At 44.8% G+C, this 21,554-nt stretch overlaps 1 protein-coding gene across 1 annotated transcript in view; it reads right to left on the bottom strand.

Moving 5' to 3' along the window:
- Positions 1-21,554, bottom strand: part of THOC7 (THO complex subunit 7) — a 1,450,279-nt gene that overhangs the window by 763,249 nt on the left and 665,476 nt on the right. Inside the window, exon 3 of the mRNA XM_069643715.1 lies at positions 18,161-18,288. Within this exon, the coding sequence (XP_069499816.1) occupies positions 18,161-18,288 (128 nt within the window). The remainder of the gene's footprint in view (positions 1-18,160; positions 18,289-21,554) is intronic.

The raw sequence follows: 21,554 nt of genomic DNA, 5'->3' as shown, positions 1-21,554 counted from the left end.
TGCTTAATTCCAGTTGTTCAAATAGGTTGCTTTCTTTGACGTGTTTCCAGTTTCTTTTTGTGGTAGTTGTGATTTTAGGAGATTGGATGCAGACTTGGGTAGGCAGGGTGATTAGGAATGGGATGATGAGGTGATTGCGCCATAGTATTTGTATCAGCGGTGCCGTGGTGATGAGTTTTTCTTTGTCGAAAATTGCGCTGAGGGTGTGTCCTGCCAAGTGCGTTGCCCCTTTGACTAGTTGTCGTAGTTTCATGGTAGTGAGTTGTTCAGTCAGTGAGTTTTGGGAGTTGGTGTGACTGTCTTCAAACCAGATGTTGAAGTCCCCCAGGATGATTAGGTGTTCGTGGTTGATGGCTAAGTTGGTGATGGCTTCTATGAAGTTGTCAACGAAGGTGCATCATATGTCCGTGGTCTGTATACCAGGATGAATGTGATGTTGGTTTTTGGGCTCGCTGTTAGGTGTATTACCATGGTTTTGCAGTTGACGATGTTGAGTGTTTCATCCGTTTTTATTTTCAGGTGTCGTTTGAATGCTATTTCGATGCCTCCTCCTTTTTTGTTTTTCCTGTTTATTTGAAGTTAGTTGGAAGGCAGCTTTAGAGTGTGATTTTGTAGTTGTCGTCCAGCCATGTTTCTGTGACGAAGAGGATGTCAATGCTGTTGTCATCGAGTAAGTCGAAGATCTCTGTTGAGTGTTTTGACATGGATCTTGCGTTTATTAGATTTCAGTGGAGTTTGGAAGCATTGTTTGGGTTGGACTTTCTTGTTGAGGTCGTCTTCTGGTCGGTGTCGAGGTTTCCTTCCTTGTCGATCTCTTGTTGGGCTGTAGGTTTTGGGGTGTCAGCGTCTTCGAAGAGTTCTTCTAGGTTTTGTCTTGGGTTTTTGTTTTCATCAGGTTCGTCTTCCAGGAGTTGTGGTTGTCGATTGGAAGTTCCTCTTGCTTTGGTGATGTAGGGTGTTAGCGCATCGGTCATGTGTTTGTTGTTTTTTGTGTTGTTCATCCTTCTTCTACGTGCTTGTGTTAGGTTGCTTGATGTTGCTGCTTCTTGTGTTGGGTTGGTTTGCTGTGGTGACCAGTTGTCAGCGAGGAATGGGGTTAGGTAGAGGGATTTGTCTCTTCTCTCATTGTTGGTTCGATTTGTGTTCCTGTCTGTGGGGGTGCGTTCTGTAGCTGTCTTTCTTTGCTGCTGTTCTAGAGTGTTTGTTCTTTCTTCTTCTCTTTTTCTTTCCCTCAGAATGGGTCGTTTGCGTGGCATTATAATCTTGAGAGTTGTTTAGTTTTTGTTTGTTTGGTGATGTCCAATTGGTTCTGCTTTGGTCTGGTTGTCATGTGGTGTAGTAGTGGGTGTGGAGGGCTGTCCGCTGCTCGTTGGGATCTGTCTGTAGGCGGTATGCCGGCTGTTGTTGCCGACTTGTTCAGTCGCTGTCTTGAGAGGGCTAAGAGGAGGTGGTTAAGGGTTATATAGTTGGGTGTTATCGATGGCTCTCTTTAATGTCCGTCTCCCTGAACGCGGTTCTCTGCGGTGAACTAGCTATGTGGGTTTGAGGAGGGTATCTACTAGTTGAAGAGTGGCTTGGAGGGCGAAGCTAGGGTTTACGCCTTATGAGGCGTGACCCCCTAATAGGAGTGTCACTCCACAGTAGTTCACTGGTAGGTTCTGTCTCACTTTTGAGTGAGTTGGTCAGCGAAGTTTAAGAGACCTGTGTGTTGGGAGAGGCGCCTATCAATGCAATCTAAATATCACACAATGCAATTTGGGCACAGAACCCCCTGCTAGACTTGAGAGACCTGTATAGTGGGAGAGAGGCCTATCAATGTAATCTAAATATCACACCATGTGATCTGGGCACAGAACCCCTGCTAGATTTGAGAGACCTGTATAGTGGGAGAGAGGCCTATCAATGCAATCTAAATTTCACACAATGCAATTTGGGCACAGATCCCCTGCTAGGTTTGAGAGACCTGTATAGTGGGAGAGAGGCCTATCAATGCAATTTAAATATCACACCCATGCTAGATTTGGGAGACTATTGTATGTCTATACAGAGGGGGGGAGGTCTGTTCTTAGCAGGTCAGATTAGTACAATAATTAAACAATGATAAAGTTTGTCTAAGTTGAGGTAGAGGGATGCAGTGGGGTGTAATCACCTTGTTTAATACGGGTTTGCTAAGTGGCTCGGGTTCTAGTGTAGAGTGGTGGCTCTACTCCTAGCCCAGGGCCACTCCTACCTTACTGGTCCTTGTAGTTGCTGGTAGACAGCTGGCCACTGGCTTCCCCGGCGGTCACCTGCCGACACTTCTTGGAGCCCCCTCTTTTGGAGCCGCCCTTGGCCTTGGGGGCCCTTAGCCGATAGGGCTTCCGGGCAGGGGGCTGCCCTGGAAGGGTCAGTTATGACCAGCAGAGTCAGCCAATCATGTGGGAGGTGGACGGGCTGGGAGGCGGGAGGGAAGGGGAATCAGGAAATGGGAGCAGGTGGGGGAAAGCACCTGAGATCAGCGACACAAGAGGTGAGCGAAGGAGGTGCGGGACGCTAGGCTAATACAGAAGTGAGGAATCAGCCAATCACGCGGGAGGTGGGCGGGAGGGAAGGGAAATCAGGAAATGGGAGCGGGTGGGGGAAACCAACGCCGCTGGGTTGGGAAAGGGCCTGGGGGCTCAGATTTTGCAGGCAAGTGCACAAGAAATGGGCACAAGATCAAAAATGTGGCCTCTGTCCTCACCTGGGATCACCGACACAAGAGGCGAGTGAAGGGGTGCGGGACGCTAGGATAATACAGAAGTGGGGAATCAGCCAATCAAGCGGGAGGTGGGCAGGCTGGGAGGCGGGAGGAAGGGAAATCAGGAAATGGGAGTGGGTGGGGGAAAGCAACGCCACCGGGTTGGGAAACGGCCTGGAGGCTCGGATTTCGAAGGCAAGTGCACAAGAAATGGGCACAAGATCAAAAATGTGGCCTCTGTCCTCACCTGGGATCACCAACACCAAGAGGCGAGCAAAGGGGGTGTGGGACGCTAGGCTAATACAGAAGCGGGCAATCAGCCAATCACGCAGGTAGGGGGCGGGCTGGGAGGCGGGAGGGAAGGGGTATCAGGAAATGGGACCGGGTGGGGGAAAGCAATGCCGCCGGGTTGGGAAAGGGCCTGGGGGCTCAGATTTCGCAGGCAAGTGCACAAGAAATGGGCACAAGATCAAAAATGTGGCCTCTTTCCTCACCTGGGATCACCGACACAAGACTAGACAAGATATACGCAACCCAGAAGAAAATATAGCCCCAGTGATGGAGGAAGCCTGTAAATTCACAACATATTCTGGATATCGAATTAATGAAGCAAAATCCGAGCTATTTCCACAAACTGATGCCACATGGATTCCAGTGGACCTACTAGGATTCCGCTGGGTCCCTCATAATCCTAAATATCTGGGCATACCGCTCTCTACTAACAGACAATCATGAAGCATACTTAGACACACGTACAACCAAGTTACAATTATGGGCAAAGTTCCCCATGTCATTATATGGTAGGCTCTCGTTGCTTAAAATGGTGGTGGTCCCCAAATTGCTATATTATTTCTGCAATATCCCGGTGTGGCCGGGTCAAGCATTCTTTAATAAACCGTAATTGCTGGCGATTCAATATATATGGGGTACGGGAGCTCCATGTATAAAATGGGAGGCGATGACCGAACCGTTTAAACAAAATAGCCTAGCGGCACCGGACTTTGAGCTCTATTATTTAGTGTTGCAAGCACAATTTGCAGGCCTTTGGTACTCCACCAGTGATACCCCAATACACCAAGCCCTAGAATCATACATTGCTTCACTTACGAATCTAAAATCAATTACCTTGGACAATCAACATGGGGAGTCATGCTCGTTCGACCCAGTCCACATAACAGTGAAATACTGGTTGAGGCTGTTTTAGAGACTGGGCATGCTGTCACCATACTGCGGACTGGTTCCATTGTGGAACTGCCCAGGGGCTCCCCCGCCCGCCGACGTATGACAAAGACATAAAAAATATGTGGGATATTGGTATCTGTTCCCTTTCGGAATGTTTGATACACTTGAGAAATTCACCGCTAAATTGGGCAACGATCCAATCAGAATGTTACAATACTTTAGAATGAAGTCGGCGGTCCACTGCCGGTGGCCCTCGTTCCACCAGGAACCAGATATGTGCGAGCCAATGGAAATGCTGGTAAACAGCAGAGACCCTAGGAAACTCGTGTCCAGACTGTATAAAGCATGTGGAGCCAGAGGGAAATGGGAAAAAAGCCTAGACACAATACACGATAAGAAGTGGCAACGCTGGTGAGCTTGCCAAAGGAAGTTTCCCTAAACGTACGTTTCAGAATCATAATTTAAAATACTCAACCATCTACACTACAACCCCGCACGTGTTTCAAGATTTGCATAAAATGTCAGCATCGAGCGCATAAAATGGGGTGCGACTGATGCAGATTCCCCCTATATGTACTGAAACTGCCCGCGGATCATTCGATTCTGGCAAGAAGTAGCAGAGGTCCTATTCGACATTACTGAAATATCACCTACACTGGAAAAGTAACAATACAAATCTGTAGACTCTTTAATTTGGGTTGTTTGATTGACAAAAAATGCATTCTGAAATAGTGAAGGTCTAGCACGACCTCCAATGCTGCCGAAAGACTTAAAGAATTAACTTACCTAGGATGTCCATGAGATCATCCTGCTCATATATTGGTGCAGGTCTTTTCCACCCCATGTATTCCACCACCCGGGACATTAAATTATCTGTAAGACCCTTCTGCATGGTCAGTAGGATTTGGTATCCCAAATTCTAATTCTGGGGACGTATCTAGTCCACTTGCATTTTGCAGGGACTCCTGTACATTTTTCAACCTCGATTCCTCTGACCCCAGGTGCTCCATATTGTAGGCCAAAGGGACGTGAGTTATCCGAGGAATGTTCTACTTAATCATAAATTGAAGAAAGTGATTCAAAAAAATCCTTTCTTGGTAGTGGTGTATATACTCTCTGTATATACTTTCTCTGTAATCCTTGATGGCGGCGCTGACATTTTCAACACTGTCGATGTCAAGGGCTTCAACGCTTTTGGCGTCGAGGACTTGTTAGGGTCTGACGAAGAATCTTTCAGCACCAATGGTGTCAATGACTTCTTCCTTGAGGAAGATTTGTCTTGACTCTAGGGATCAATCGACTGCTCTCAAGGAGATTTTTCCTTGCCTCCCGGGCCCAAGGGTGCACAGGATTTGCCCTTCTCTTTTTTTCTTGTTGTGTTGTTCAACATGGGCATGGCTTTCATGAGTCTTTGAGGGGTCAAAGCCACATTCTCGAATACTTTCATCATGTTGACTCTGAAACTCTCCCACTCAGCCGGAAGGCTAATTTCATTGGGCATTTAACCCGTTCTGGGGAAGAACTCGAAGACGGCGACCTATGGTGCCTTTTCTTCGAATGTTGCGAAGATGACGAGTGGTGGGACCCACTGCATGATTTTGATCTTTTAACCTTCTTTTGAAGACGAGAAATATTTCTTGACTCATCTGAAGAATGTCTTTTCGAGGAAGCTATCGATGGGGATTTTGACCTACCTGCCGCTAATTTTTCTCTTTGCTCTTTCAGGGCTTTCGCTGTCATCGATAGGCAGGCTTACAGTTGAAGGTAGCGGAAGAGGAACCAAAGCACCACAGACACACCCAATGGGGGTTTATAAGGGATATCTTCGCCCCATAGTCCTGGCCTTCTTAAACCCCAATCTCTGAGTCGAAGACGCCGTTGATGATGCCATTCTGATGATTTTTACTCGAAGATTCTCGTAGGGAACCAAAGCACACGGTATCCGAAGCAATAGCTTTTGCAGAAAAATTGAATTGTAGCCAACTGTTGCTGCGCGCGCTTTATACCATCGATGACGTCGACATTGAGACAGAGGCCTCCGAGGGACATCGAGTCGACAGCCATGGACGCGCAGCGCTATCTGCTGGAAAAAATGTTTTGAAGCAGCTGAAGCTGGATATGGAAATATCTTAAGATGAGGAATACGTGGGAGGACACAATCCATTTGAAATGTACACTACAGTCCAACCTGTGGACAAACAAAAAGGTCAACCGACTACTTAACAAAATCCCCAGGTTCCTACTAAAGGCAGTGCACAGCTTACTCTCAGAACTTTCCAACGTTACAAATAAGCTTAATACCTCTGTCCAGAATACTCCTATAGAAATTCTCTGTGCAAACTCAGTAAAAGGGGCAGCTGTATTGTATTCGATGTCAGGGCACACAGAAGGAGCATACTTTACAAGCAAAGCAAGCTTTATATGTTGAGATGCAGATCGTTTAATAATGCTGTCCTACGTTAACTTTGAGTTGCTTATTGATCAGAAATAGGAAATCTAAGAGCACTAGAATGCCTGGAAAACAGGACTAGTGTGAGCTACCATGACTTACAAAGGAAACCAGAGATCTTTGTGGACAGCAATAACCAGAGGGTGATTCCTGAAAAAACAGCAAAAGTACAAAGAAGGTGTTTAAAGCTCTGCAAAACAAGAAAAGGAAAGGCACAGAAACTGCTCCCTCAATTCCAGTAGATCTTCTCATAGTAAAGATAACTAGGAACACAGGTGAATGCAAAATAACATGTTGGCAAGTGGACTCAGAGATTGAAAAAAAATACAAAGGCAGGCAGCAAATGAAACGGTGGTTCGAAGCAAACATGAAGAGTGTAGGATTCAAATCATGTACCAATGAAAAGGAAAACAGGCCCGAATCCAGCAAAAAGATGAGTGCATCAACAGGAAGGTTTGGAGCACTGGAACAAAGTGAAAAACCATAACAGCACGTTAGACCTAAAAGCAGGGAAGAACTGCAGACGATAAAAAATAGAACTTGTAATGGGTACAGCAGCAAGATCCTGAGACAAACTACTGGGGGAAGGCTGCAGACCACAAAGAGCAGAACACCAAGAACAAAAGCGCAAGGAGCAAACACAAGAGACACCAAAAAGCAGTGCAGCTGGCTTTAAAGCAGAGCCAGACCTTAGACTTGCAAATACTAACAAGAATATGAAGCTAAGAAAAGCAAAGACAGAAAACTACCAAATGGGGCTAAAAGAAAACTGCTCTAGGGTATCAGCAGTAAAAACAGGACAATGGCAAGAGACAAATTCACATACAAAGAACCCTCTACAAATGCCTCCCACATCAAGTAATACGCAAAGAAAGAGTATCCAGGTTTGTACTCATTCTTATAAGCAGTTACATTCAGCTACACGTCTATTTCACTGTTACACTGCTCAAAACCAATTAAAGACATTTGCAATTCACGGATCTCACAAAAATTGGGATTAAAGAGCCAATCCTGACATACAAAGCAACCCTCTACAACTGCCCCCGCATCAAGTAATACACAAAGCAAAGAAAGAATAGCGAGGTTTGTACGTGTTATTCTTATAAGGAGTTACATTCAGCTACACGTCTATTTTTCACTGTTACACTGCTCAAAACCAATTAAAGACATTTGCAATTCACGGATCTCACAAAAATTTGGATAGAAGAGCCAATCCTAACAGAGAATTAACATGGAAATGCATAGCCGATCCTCGGTTTTTAGTAATCCTTGCCACTCCATTTTACAAATGCTTGTATTGTGCTCGGTAACAAGTTCAGATGCCAAAATCCTTTGGGAGTAACATCAAGCAACAACAGGTCAAGTCTGAGTTCCAAATGTCATTTGGTGTTTGCCATGTCTGAGACAATCCACAAACCGTGACTTTTAGAGCCAGATGGTCACGTCACATGATCATCATGAGACTGTGCCTCACACAAAATGCCTACACAAAACTACATTACGCTAAAGAAGTCTACCTTCTTTAGTACAAAGGCATTGGTTGGACTAAAGGTGTTCCACTCAGTACTAATACCCCATCAGACTGCAGACACAGGGATGAATGTCAATGCACATTGCCTACAGAAGCCCATAGTGGCGTATAAACTCCAGAATGCTGCCTGCCTCAGAGTACAGATACCCGCATAAAACATACATCACACAGACAATAGAGAACCTCCATTCCCTTCTAGGACTATATATCCCAAAATATTCCGGGCTTCAAGACAAATACCTCACAAAGAGCTACAAACCATGCCTCACAATACTCACTTCCCCACACACAACTTGCTCGCGCGCACACACACACACAACTACATGGTACAGGATAAACTCTGCTATCTCAGTGTAAAAGTACAATGCTCCGCAGTATATGTAACAGAATGCAACATCTCACTGAGCAGAGTGCCCCATCTCAACTGGCCCTGAGTAGACGCTGCCTCAATCATAATCCCTCACCCCAACAGGACTACATATCCCATAATGCATGCACACAGCATGGTGTCAGCTGAAGGACTACTTGCTCCAGAATGCTGTCTGCCAAATTCCGAATAGAGCCTCCACATAAATATAAGCCAGATTGCATTCTTGTTCACTTAGTGTCAACAAGCTGACAGGCATATTAGCATTTTGGCTCAAAGAGATAAATCAGAGTGCCTGAAACGGGAAGAGGGGTTGGTTGCACCATTTCAGTTAGAGGCACTGTTGACAAGGAAACAACCACCTGAACCTGGAAAAGGCCTCTCTGATGGTACTATTCACAGTTACAAACTGGAGTTAATGCATGGCTATATTAGACTGTAATTAGTACTGCTTCAGAGGTTCTTTCTACGAGGTGTGAGAAACCTGAAACTCTCCTTGGGGCTTCTTCTGGGGTGGCCAGAGGAAACGCCATTGCTTTTGGATCTTGACCCTAGGGTGGAGAAGCAAGGGAGGACCACCTGGGTAGAGGGTCCTTGGGGATTGGAGATGAGATGTCCTCAGGTGAGACACAGTATTTCTCATTTCCATTTGAGGAGCAAACCTCAATCTCAGACACAGTTATGGGGTATTTCTACCCCTGTCCCACTAACCAAGAAAATGCCAGGAGTTTTACCAGTATAGAAGCACCAGGAAGAGGGTGAAGAAGAGAAGGGGTAAGAAAGGCAAGACATGCTATCCCCCTTTTCCATATGGCAACCAACCTAACCCTAACCCGACCTTTATGGGTTACCATAAAACAGCTCCCCTCAATTTTCCTCATTCATCCTATTACAGTACTACAACGAGGAAGAGGCGACTAGGAGTAGTGAACACCAGTAGGTCATATCACCACTCTAGTACTGAGACGAAGAACATGCCTGCAGAGTACTGTAAAGGTCAGGGATGATCCTTTAATTGCAGTCAGGCAATGCCAATTGAGAACTTAAGACCTGCAACCTGTCAAGTGGTTGCAGGTGTATATGAAGGGAGGAAACCAGCAACAGAGAGACCAACAGGGAAACCAGCAGGAAGTCCTGTTTGCGAGGAGGCAGCCATGGTGGGTCCTGTAGGAAAACCAGGACGCCAGCCGATGATACTTAGAAACTGTAGAGCCCAGGAGCAGGCCTTACGAAATCCACATGTTTGGGAGCCTCCAGTGTTGGAGATTTGAAGCCAGAGCTGCGGACACTCAAGGAAAGCAAAATAGCCGCCAGCGTCTGCAGAAGGGAAGCAGAGCTGTTGGCGGTAGCAGAGACCCCTCAGAAGTGCGAGCGGGGCTCGCAGTGCAAGGCAAGCCAGCAGTCGGAGCAGAAGGGGAACAACGGAGCTGCCCGAAACGGACGCTGCGGACCAGTGAGTGAAGGGGAACATCACTTGAAGCCGGGGCGCTCCTACAGGCTGCATGAGAGCGAGACCAATGTTGAATGACCAGAATAACGTGTGCAGATTGAAACAAACCCGAAGCCATGGGTTAAATAAAAAATAAGTGGCAAATTAAAAAGTCACTAATATTGAATACCGAACTGAATGAAAACTTGATATAATGAATCTCGAACTGAATGAAAACGTTATGGGCAAAGCTACAATCTGATGAGATAAATGTGAAATTGTCCACTTGAAAGTAACACACGAAATAAGAGAGCAAGTGTGAAAGTTTGTGAAAGAGCATGACAGAAAGGTGGGAAGAAATAAAACCACCCTGAAGTAAACTTTATGAATTAATACAGTACGGCAAGGTCAAAGGCCGGCAAAAGGATATGTACACATTATGGCAAAGCCAAGAGTCCAATCAGGAGAGGCCAAGTGAGTGTGAATCTTCACCAAGCCAAGAGGCTGACAAGGAGAAGTCAAGTGACTGAGAACCTTGACACAGGGGCAGGAACCTGTGTGGACTGAAGAGCCTATGTGTTACGCTCACCTGGTTCCCACAGGGGCGTCGATTGGACCCGGACTGGCCCGCCTAATCTTGTCTGCTTGATCCGTAGAAGTATTCTCCTGCAAGTGGAGAAAGGGATTTAGCCACCCGTGGATTTTAGTGATGGCCCCCTCCCACTGTTCTCGTTCTCCCCTCTTGTCACCTCCGATATCCCCTTTTAGTAACCTCACCTTATGTTTTTAAAAGATGAGCTCTCCATCCAGCAAGCATGGCATGCAGGGGCGCGTAGATACCAGTTACTTCACTGGTTTGAGGGTGCTGGAGGAGTTCCGGAGGAATATTGACTCTGGGGTTTATAAAGTTCAAAGAATTCAATATGTCCGATGTTCACTCTTATTCCATTCCCTTGTTGAATTGCAACTGGTTCAAAAGAATATTGCCTGGAGGCAGCTGATGGCGTGCAGGTAAGAGTCTGTATTACCCAACACTGTCCGGTATAAGTTGCATGAGTTTTAATTGTTGTTTTCTCCCTTTATAGGTGCAGCAAATGAAGATGAGGCGTATTAATGGGTAATGCCTCCGGTGGTAAATCAGGTAAGCCTATGATGGTAAGAGATTGTATTTGTCGGCTCTCTTGGCTCACCTTGTTGTTTCTTTTGTTTTTCCCCCAGGTGCTGGAGTTTGGCGAAGAAAATGATGGAGGCAGCGCCGGATCGAAAAATGCTGTGAGGACTGGTGAGTAAGGCGCGGCGCTGCAGCTGGCGAGGCGACGCAGGCAGAAATAATGTCCTTTTCAGGTTCGAAGACGTGATGGATCCGGAATCAGGTAAGGATTGAAATAATGTTGTCGTTCTAACCTTTCCTTCTTCTTTCCTCTTTTGCTAGGAGCTCTGGATTCGAGACGGGCGTGGCTGAAGACTGGATACTGACTGCAGACACGGTGAGTGTCACGCTGCTGGATGCAGAATAACGCGAAGCGTGTGTTGCTGATCGGGCGTGGTTTAAATAGCCTCCAAAGTAGTTCCAGGTAAGAAGTTCCCCAGAACCACACCCGAGTAAAAAATAGTCCCTGTAACAAAATAGTCCCATCCAAGCCTCACGTTGGCTTGGATTCAGTTGCAGCATGGTCTGCATGAGGTAAGTAATGTCTATGAGCCTGGCGCCTATGGCGCCAGGACTGATTCCTATTATGAGCCTGGTGCCCAAGGCGCCAGGACTGAACCCAGACAGCCCCTAGCCGGGGCTGCTGGGGTTTTAATAAATATCTGGATGCCTGCCCCCGGGGCTGATGGGCTTGGTCCGGATGCCTGGGGGTAGGCGTCATGACACTATGGTTCCTGGTTGCGTGACCTGTGATGGGTGGACCGTGTGGTCCGACAACTGTGCCTAGACCAGGATATCCTCAATGATGAAAGTCAAAGACATTTTTTAAGTAAACCAAGAAAAAGTAATTTAAAGTGAACTGTTAATCCAATCCAGAAGGAGTGTCAAATTGATCTGGAGTTGTGTTGAACATACAAAGACTGAAATCAAGTATAATTTAGCAAGTTGAAGTCTTGGGGAAGGGAACCCTGAGACTTGATGAACTTTAATACTGTCTTTTCTTGGAACTGTGCTGCCTTTAACTTGGGGAAGGGAACCCTGAGGTTTTATGGAACTGTGTTGCCTTGAACTTGGGGAAGGGTACCCCAAGGATTTGTGGAACTATTGTGAACTTGGGAAAGGTAATGCTGAGACTCTTGTGGAACTTTCCTGACCTTAGGGAAGGGAAGCTGAAAAGGCAGCTGGGAGCTGGAAGAAACTCAGAACTTTGTTTTGATCACCATTTTGTTTATTCTTGACATCCCTACACATTATTTAGCTTTAGTTGTGAGGGCAAGGATAGGGTTTGGACAGAGACAGACTTTTAAGTTCAACTTTCTGACTCAGACTTTCCTTAGTTTCGTTCAGGTAGGTAAACCCCACCTTAGCATAGGGCAAGTTAGGCCTTCAACCATCCTGACATTTGAGTTAATAAACCATTTTTTGAAGTTTGAATCTGTTGTCTGTGTCTTGCTTCATGATGCCTTCACATGGGCAATCCATCACGTTTCAAACCTCTATTGGGAAATGATGCATCTCGGCTGTGGTTAGATGGCTGGGTGGTGTTGGGACTAACGAGATTAGAACATTTGAGTTCCTTACATTTAAATAAAAGCTATTTGCAATGGAAGGACAGAGGTATTGGGCCTCATTATAAGTTTTCCAGTCCAGAAACAACGGTGCCGGTAAGCTTACTGGCCCCGTTGTTTCCGGACCGGCAAACTACGGATTTACCTGCCGGAGTCTCTGTGCTCGACAGGTTTGACCCTGCCAGACACAGCAACCACAGTAGGCAGATCGGTCACGGAAGCTCCAGCACCGTTAACAACGCTGCTGACGCTTCCACGGTCCCCATTCCCATAGAGTCAGCTAGGACTCTATGGGAATGGGGACTTACAATTTGCAGGCGCCTGACTTTCCTAGCCGCTGGGGTTGTAATCTCCCGGTGGCACCAGGAACTCAAGCGCAGGTAAATTATTATGGTTCTGGCTGCAACCTGCCGGTAGTACAGGACCCGTAATGAGGCCCATTGTCTTTTAAAACACTGGCTTGAATCCATAAACTCAATGGTGACTGTGATGCTCTCCAGCATGTCCAAGATGTACAATTAGCTGAAATAGTTAGTTACCAGGGCTTTTTAGGTCTTGGGAATGAATATGTGGAATCCTGCAGAGCAGACTTAGCATTGCAAGTGAGTGAGAAGGTCTGGGAATCTTTGTGTGGACATCTAAAGGAATGGATGTAACCTGAACCTTAGGTATACAATGCAACGGGTGGTGTTGCACCACTATTGGACACCTGAATAACGTTTCTAGCTATTCCACTTGGATAGCGCTACTTGGTGGGCTTGTAAGGAACGGGGTGCAACACTAGCACACATCCTCTGGAATTTCAGGTGAGTAAAGTGATTTTAGAGGAAGGAATGGGACTGGTAACTGGAAGATATCTCCCCCACAAGCCAATGGTGGGAGTATTAAATTACATCCCCAAGGTAGTAGTGCAATCAGCTCATAATAGAATTGACTGTATAGAGCTAAAGTGTGCAAAGAAAGAAATGATAAAACCTTCGAAGACTGTGAGGTATCCAAACGTTGGAGGACTGTGTTGAGAGTCTACTGTGTTAATCAAGCTATTAGAAAAAATTGTCTGTGAGAAAAGGGAAAGGAATGTGACTATGTTCTTGTATGAGACGACTTCCCTGAATTACATGGATAACTGGACCTAACTCATTGAGGGACAGGAAGACCTACACTACTCTTTCTAGAAGTCAACTGTGAAAAGCTCTTGATCACCGCCGCCTCTGCACTTCTTCAGCTGTTTGTTCGACCTTTGGTTTTTATCTTTTGGCTTGTGATGTACCCTTAGTTATGCCTAGTAAGGTGCCTAACAGAGGGTTTAATGAACTATAATCTCTGTTGACCATTTTTGGTCTAAAGAATGTGTATAGCAGTTAACTCCTTTAAATGTTCTGTGGTACTCCTGCTCTACTTAAGGACTATTGTCAACATTTTCAATGGGCTAACAAAAACAAACATTTTAAAAAAGAATTGTTAAAAACAAGATTTCAAATAAAACTATAAAATATCTCAAAAAAATAAAACAAAACAATTCAGCTGACATTCGCACAAGTCCTACAAAGTGATTGCCTCATTGGGGAGTCCTGTGAATCGATGTCGAAGAAGTGAGAGCCTCATAACTCCCAGCATAGCCCATAAGTAACCTGCCGTTTAATAGCAATGATTGAGGCAGGTAGGTGGGTTTACAGTCAAATGTGGGAGGACTGTTGAGGAGTTGATTCACATTTGCAGGTAAAGATGACCTGCCATCTGGGAGCCAAAACACGGGCCAGTTCTTCCAGTCATCTCACCCGGCAATATAAACTCTTTCATGGATGGTGATTTACCAAGTCACATCACTGTGGAACTACAAGCCATTTTTTATGCAATTTCTGTTCTGTATAGAGAGCACTTCTAAATCATTGGAATGCAGTTGAAAGGGTGCCTAAATATGAAATCCCTCAAATGAGGCTTCAGAAGCCTTTTCTGTTTCACAAACAAAATGCTCATGATTAAAGAACTGGAAGATGGAGCACTAATTCAGGATCCATTTTTGCAAGAACTAAACCACAGGAGTTGTCAAAAGACGTTTTTGTCAGGGGTAGCCTGGCTTAAGTCGATTAAGAGAGCTGATGACAGTCACCTCTGAAGAACTGCAACTACCATAAATGGCGTTGATAAAATACGGTTGTAAATGGCATAGGAAAAGACCTGGACCAAGCATGAAGGACTGATTTGGCATAGGTAGGAGGAGTACTCTGGAGAGACTAGTGGACAACATAGCAATATATTGGATTACAAATCATGTTCTCAAGAACTGATAGAACATTTCCCATTGCACACAAGCAGCGGCAGAGTCACCTGGAAAGATTCTAAAATGGCTGCCACTAGTATTTTCTTTCTATTGATCCAAAACGCTTGGTGGCAAAGCCATACTAGCTGGAAGTATTTGAGGCTGGGATGCTGGGGGTGGATGCCATGGATGGTGAAGCAACGCCATATGTGTGGATCACTGTAACTACGACAAGCATGAATAATTATTGAAAGTTACGCCAATAGCAGTTTTCCCAAAAACAGAGTAAAAAAGAAGTAGGTTGAACACAAGTATACATTGAATAATGTGTCCAGAATTGTTCCATCATAGCTCATACAAATTACTATATCCTTGATGTGTGATCTGTTTTAATTTCAGCTGTATTCATGCGTTACCCACCTCAGTTACCACAGATCTACTACATTACATGTCAGTATATGGTTCATAAGCTTATGTATGAACTAGTTCATGTTTATTAATTTTTGAGTAAAACATTAAAACTCTATATACAAAAGAGAAGGCTGACAATGTGCTGATTTCTTTAACTTGTATCATATAAGTAGGTGTATAACGGTATTACTAGGTATACATTCAGCTATGTAACATCTAAAAGTAAAAAAATCCTAGATTGGTCGTAAGGGACGTTTCTTTTTTTTATTTTGTATTTGTATTAGTTCATAAGAACTTTTACAAACCATAAAAACAAGTACATTTCATTTGCCAAAAGCAACAATTATTATTCACTATTATTAAAACCATCTAAAATATGAATTACAAAGTACAGATAAAAAATATATCTGTTAAAAATACAAATGCAACTGGTAATACAAATACAAATAAGACATTAAAACAGTCTATTACACTAAAAGGTTTTGCCTAACATAATATTCGAACAGTAAAATGGACATATACTTTTCCAATAAAGTAAAGACAACAACAACTGATCTTAAATTTTTGACTGATTTGCTCCTTCATATCTCAAGGTGCTTTAAGATTTGTTTCGACAGGCAATAAAGTGCAACGTGCATAGCCCTTGACTCTGTGTTCAAACAGTAATACCAAAACTCAGTTGTCTTAATAGAATCATAACTGCTCACAAATTGGCCCAGTATGCACATGTAGATAGAAACCAGCTCACTGCATTCAGTGCACAAATGCCGGGCTGACTCCAATTTGTCTTGCAATCTACAACTTCTGTTTTCAATGGGAATTTTAGTACATACACCTTGTGTAACCAGTAATTGCAGTGGATTTATGCAAAGCCGAAGTATAAGATCACAAACTGCTGGCCCGGGCCTACATAATAAATATGGTTGTGTTTTAGGGTAAATATGAACTACACAACCCACTTACTTATAGTTCTGTAGGTGATATAAATGTTGTTGTTTCTAGTCCCAGCGTTCAGCATTATTCTTAAATATACTTTTCAAAGTATTGTAACTGGTACCCCTCTCAAAATCTGGGGTTCACCTTATACTAGCGAAGCATTCTTTATTTAATTGCACAAAACTGGTACGGCCCAGGGGCTCAGAATGGTAGCTACCCGCCAACACGTCAAGTAGTAAGCACAGGAGTTGCATTCGAGATTTAATATATAGCAGCCCTTTGCGTATCAACGCCTGGCAACCAATGAAGACCAACCCTTCTTCCTGGCGAATATATGCCATGGGGGTCAAAGGGGCCAGCTTCACTATCGACCTCCAAAAATTGCCTTCAAGTACATTCAACCATTCCAGGTCCCGCATGGTCAGGGCCTCCAAACCATAGCATATCATTGGACAAAAACATTGATTGTAAAGTCTGATTCCTTCAATTGAAAAACCTGCACATTGCATTGCAAAATTGTTAATTAAATGAGTCAATTGGCGGGCTTTACTTTGTTTACTTTCTCTGATTGTTATTGTAATCTCCTTTTGCCTTCAGTTCCAGACCCAGGTGTGGCCAATGCGCTACGTACTCAATGTGTCCAGGTAAACTTGGTTTATTTTGTGTCCAGCAACAACCATTGCTTTAGTTTTGTTCATGTTAATGTGGAAATCGTTGCAATGAGCATACTCTAACAGGTCGCGGAACTTGACTCGATCTCCCCCGATAGTTCAGTCCATAAGGACCAAGTCGTCTGCATAAAGCATACAGGAAACAGAACTGGTTCTCAGTCTGAGTGGGTTACCAACAGAGTTTAGAACTTTCAGCAAGTCGGCCAGATAGAGGGTATTTAACAGGGGAGCAAGCACACAACCTTGCTCAACTCCCCTGTTCAGCGTCAACATAGAGTATCAGCCCCATCTAGTCACTCCCTCGCACCCATGTCAGTGTACAGGTCACCCAGAATCGAAAGCAGCCATTCTGGGCAGTCCAGTCCTCAAATTTCTGCCACAAAATAGAGTGGTTCACTGAATTAAACGCTGCAATAAAATCGACGTAGATCAGGTACACGACTGGGCTGCCTCCCTTATAAATTTGTCCATCAACCTGATGTTGTGGGCGATAGCAGAGCCTGGCCGAAACCCTGTTTGCGTAGGATCAAGGAGGTTATTCTCGGCAGCCCACTTCTGTAGAGCGGCCAATACGAAAGTGCCAAATAGTTGACCTGACACGTCTAATAAAGAAAGCAATCTATACCCCCCTGCCTCCTTTCTTGTAGAAAGGGAGTAAGATTGCTTCTTGCCAAGACTCGGGTATTATCCTTTCTTGGCACACCTTGTCGAATAGGATTTTTAATATTCGACCAAATCCCTGGGTCCAGCTTTAGGACTGCGTTTGACAATTCGTTTCGCTCTGGGGGCCTTGAGATTTTTAACTGAAGTATAGCCAGGTAAATCTCATTTAAACGTATACATAGTGGGCAGAAACACCTTTTCGTTGCTTCACTTACAAAAACGGGTTGGATCCTGTTTCCTGCAGGGGGTCAAACCACCTCTTTTCACCAAGGGGGTTGACTACGTTTTTTTCTTTTGTCGCCCTTTGCAGCTGAAAGCTCCAGCCATATCGTTTGAGGTCTTGTGCTACTAAGTGCGGCAAGTATCTGTTGCCATCGTAGCTTTTTATCAGAGAGTCGATGCCTCCTCAGCCACACTCTATAAACGTGTTTTAACGTCATGGTCTGCCTTTTCATTTCACCAAGGGCCACAGCTGTGTCTTTTACTCTCTTGATATTTCTTCTTGGCACACGCTTTGCATCACAAATCTCAATATCAAAAGAATGCAAGTGTTTTACTGAGGTGATCACATGACCGACAACCCCCTTCCCCACTTGTCAGGTGTTTATTTCGCCCATCCATTTCATTCCCAGTTAGCCAGATTTTCAAAAACATTTGTGAATCTAAGAATGACTTCAATGCCTTATACATAATCATAACCATATGCAGGGATTACAATAATATACTTCTATAATATACGAGTGGAGAGAAACACCCTCACTTGACACAGCAAAGACAGAAGACATTTCTTTAGAAACCTGAAACAAAGATTTGTGATACATTACCTATTTCTGTGTAGATTTTTTCATAATTCTCCATTTCTCGAAGATTCATATCATATACTAGTAAGGTTTTTCCCATTGAAAATTCACAATGAGACAATGTAGAACACATACGCTGGTACTGAGTGTATCTGAAGAAAAACAAGGAATAGAAAAGAAAGACTTAATACTAGACAACAAAAATGAATCCTTTTGGCAGTGAGATATCATAGATATAAAAAGCTCTCCAGTTTTTGGGCGCATAATCGTACATATTGAAGCACTGTAATAAAAATGTAAAGCGCATGGCACTGTCCCACTGTTGTGTATTGTAACCCCTGGCTCAAAACAGACTTCGGTTTCTGGAGATAAAGTCACTTCACAGACCACGCACACGCATATCTGTTTGGCTTATCACAGACTAACAAGCTACTTACCCCTGGTAACGTTCTTTCGATTGGATGGTCATCCCATGTATTCCTCATCTTATGATAATTATCCTTCCAGCTTCTACGGCTTCGTAAGAATTTTTCGACAGGCATCTGTGTGCCATCTCATCAAGTCAATGGGCCTCATTACGAGTCCGGTGGTAACTGCAGCGGTAAAACCGCCTGGTTACCGCCGGACTCGTATTACCATTCCGCCTCCGTGATTCCCGGAATTACCAGGGCATTACAACCCCGGTTTCCTGGGAATCACGGAGGCGGAATGGTGTTAATCCCCATTCCCATTGAGTCCTATGGGACTTAATGGGAATGGGGATCATGGAAACACTGGCAGCATCTCGTAATGCTGCCGGTGTTTCCTCGTCCGCCTGCAGGCGGGCGGTGTTAAACCCGCCATGTCAGACCTGGCAGGAACATCACCTCCCACCTGCAGGAGTTGTGATCGCCCGGCATGAAAACAACAGTGGCGGCGGGTTTAGCGCCACCGTTGTTTCCATACCGGGCGATTTGTAATGAGGCCCAATGTCTAGTCGATGTCCTTCGAGGGCCTCTGTTCGACTGTCGACGTCATCATCAGTACAAATAGCGCACGCCGAGCCCGATGGTGTCAGTTAGGTTTTTCCACCTACTGTAGAGGAATTACCAGGCGCATCATTGACCGTAGTTTCCAAGAAAGCGCAAAGTGTTAAGACATGTAAATTCGACAACGGGGTAGGCTGGGAGGGGGGGATAAGGAATATGTGGGAGGAATATTCAATTCAAAGAACGTTACATGGGATAAGTGACTGGTTCTTCGATTGGATTGTGTCCTCCCACGTATTCTTCATCTTATGATAGACTCCCAAAACAGTAATTATTTGGTGGTGGGAGTACAATTATATTTTGTCTCAATTGTTATCATGGACTGAATAAAGGACTGCTTTTCCAAATTGTCCTTCTTGACTGGAAGATGAATCCAGGCAGTAATGTTTCACAAATGTGTGACCAGACGACCAAGTGGTCGTTGCACAAATGTCTTTGGGTGGAAACCCTCTCTGAAGAGCAGCAGGGTAGCCATGCCCCTTGTGGAATGTGCTCTCAATCCTTCCGGCGGGTCTTTGTCTGCTAACCTGTAACATAGACCCTATCCAGATGGATCATCCTGTTTTGTCATAGTTAAACCCAATTTAGGGGCTGTAAAGCCAATGAACAATTGGTCATTTGGACGAAATTTAGCCATTCTTGATATATAAAAACTGAGAGCCATTTTTGGGTCCAGCCTATGTAATCGTTCCTCCTTTCCAGGATGAGGAGGTGGATAGAAAGTTGGCAAAATGATCGTTCACAACAAGTTGCGACAAGTGAAAGTCAGAGACTACCTTAGATAGAAAAGAAGGTTTTATCCCAAGAACAACCTTGTCTTTATGAAAAACAGTATGTGGGGGTTTACAGGAAAGTACCTGCAATTAGCTTACCCTGCGGGCTAACGTTATTGCTATTAGCAAAACAGTTTGAGGTTAATAGCCTTAATGGGCATGAGCGTATTGGCTCAAAAGGAATACATGTTAGAAATGTTAACACCAGGTTAAGTTCCCATACAGGGACTTTGAATGGAACTGGTAGAAAACATTAGTAAGACCCTTTAGGGAATTAACAATCAGAGGGATGACGAGCGCTTGAAAATAGATAGCGCCGCTAGGTAATCTTTAATTGTTCCAAACTGGAGCTCCAGATTATGATATTTTATTTAGATCGCGCTCGTACACAAGTGTTTCAGAGCGCGACCAAGCAAAGGGAGGGGAACAAGGGAGGACAAAAAATAAAAACAACGATCTTAAAAAAGATCGTACGATCCCAGCGCTTGATGCCAAGGACAAGTCTCGCAGTCCTGTTCTGGATTAGCTGTAGAGGGTGGAGAGTGGAGGCAGGTAGATTTAGAAAGAGGCTGTTACAGTAGTCTAACCTGGAGAGAACCAGAGCTTGAGAGACAGTGAGCTTCTGGGGGAAGGAGAGGAAAGGCAGAGTACCTCTGGGGAGGTAGAGTAAGAAGTTTGACTTTTTAGAGACGTCAGAAATGTGTGCAGAGAAGGAAAGTATGGAGTCAAAGATGACCCTGGGGTTCTTGGCCTCGCAGGTGGGGGTAGGACGAGGGCCAAGGGAGGCCGACCAGAGAGTAAGGGGAAAGGATGGTGAAGGTGCTCCGATGAGGAGGATCTCAGACTTGTTGGCATTTAGACAAAGATCGTTGGCAGTAAACCAATTTTGAATGGCAATTAGGCAATCAGAAATGAGGGAGGGAGAGAAGGTGGCCAAGGGCAGCCTGAAAATGAGTTGTGTCATCAGCATAGCACTGGAAGTTTGAGCAGAAAATGTAAATGCTGTAGGCGAGAGCTGCCAGGTATTGGTGGAAAAGGCAGGGCGAGAGTTTAGACCCCAGGGGAAAACCACAGGTAGAGAGGGAGATCGATGAAAGGAAGGACCCAAGTTGTACCTGGGAGGGTCGATCAGAGAAGAAAGAGGTCAGCCAGGCCAGAGCCTGATCAGTGATACTTAGGTTGTCACAGAGACAGTTGAGCAGGGTGGTGTGGTAGATTAGCCAAATGTAACTAAAAAGAAAGCACCATAGGTTTATCACATAGAAAGGGATCCACATTCTTATCCCTCCACCAACTGCTGAACTTGTTCCAACTGCAGCGGTACAAAGATTTCGTTGCTGGCCTTCTGGCCGAAAGCAAGATCTCCATTACGTCATCCGAAGGTCCCAATCCTTGTTTCAAATTGATTGTGTCCTCCAACATATTCCTCATCTATGACATGTAATGTCCACAGCTGTGCTAATTCGGAATCTTTTTTGGCAGAGGGCTCCCTTGCGTCGATGGCGTCGGGTCGATTTCCCTTGAGGGCCTCCCTCATGGGTGACGTCATCGGATGTTACAAGTAGGACGCACAGCACCCGAAGCCTCAGTTCCGTTTTTTCCACCAAACGTGTTGCT

The sequence above is a fragment of the Ambystoma mexicanum genome, chromosome 2p (assembly GCF_040938575.1).
Source record: "Ambystoma mexicanum isolate Mex_15411 chromosome 2p, UKY_AmexF1_1, whole genome shotgun sequence".
NCBI lineage: Eukaryota > Metazoa > Chordata > Amphibia > Caudata > Ambystomatidae > Ambystoma > Ambystoma mexicanum.
This window is presented reverse-complemented; position numbering and strand designations above follow the sequence as displayed.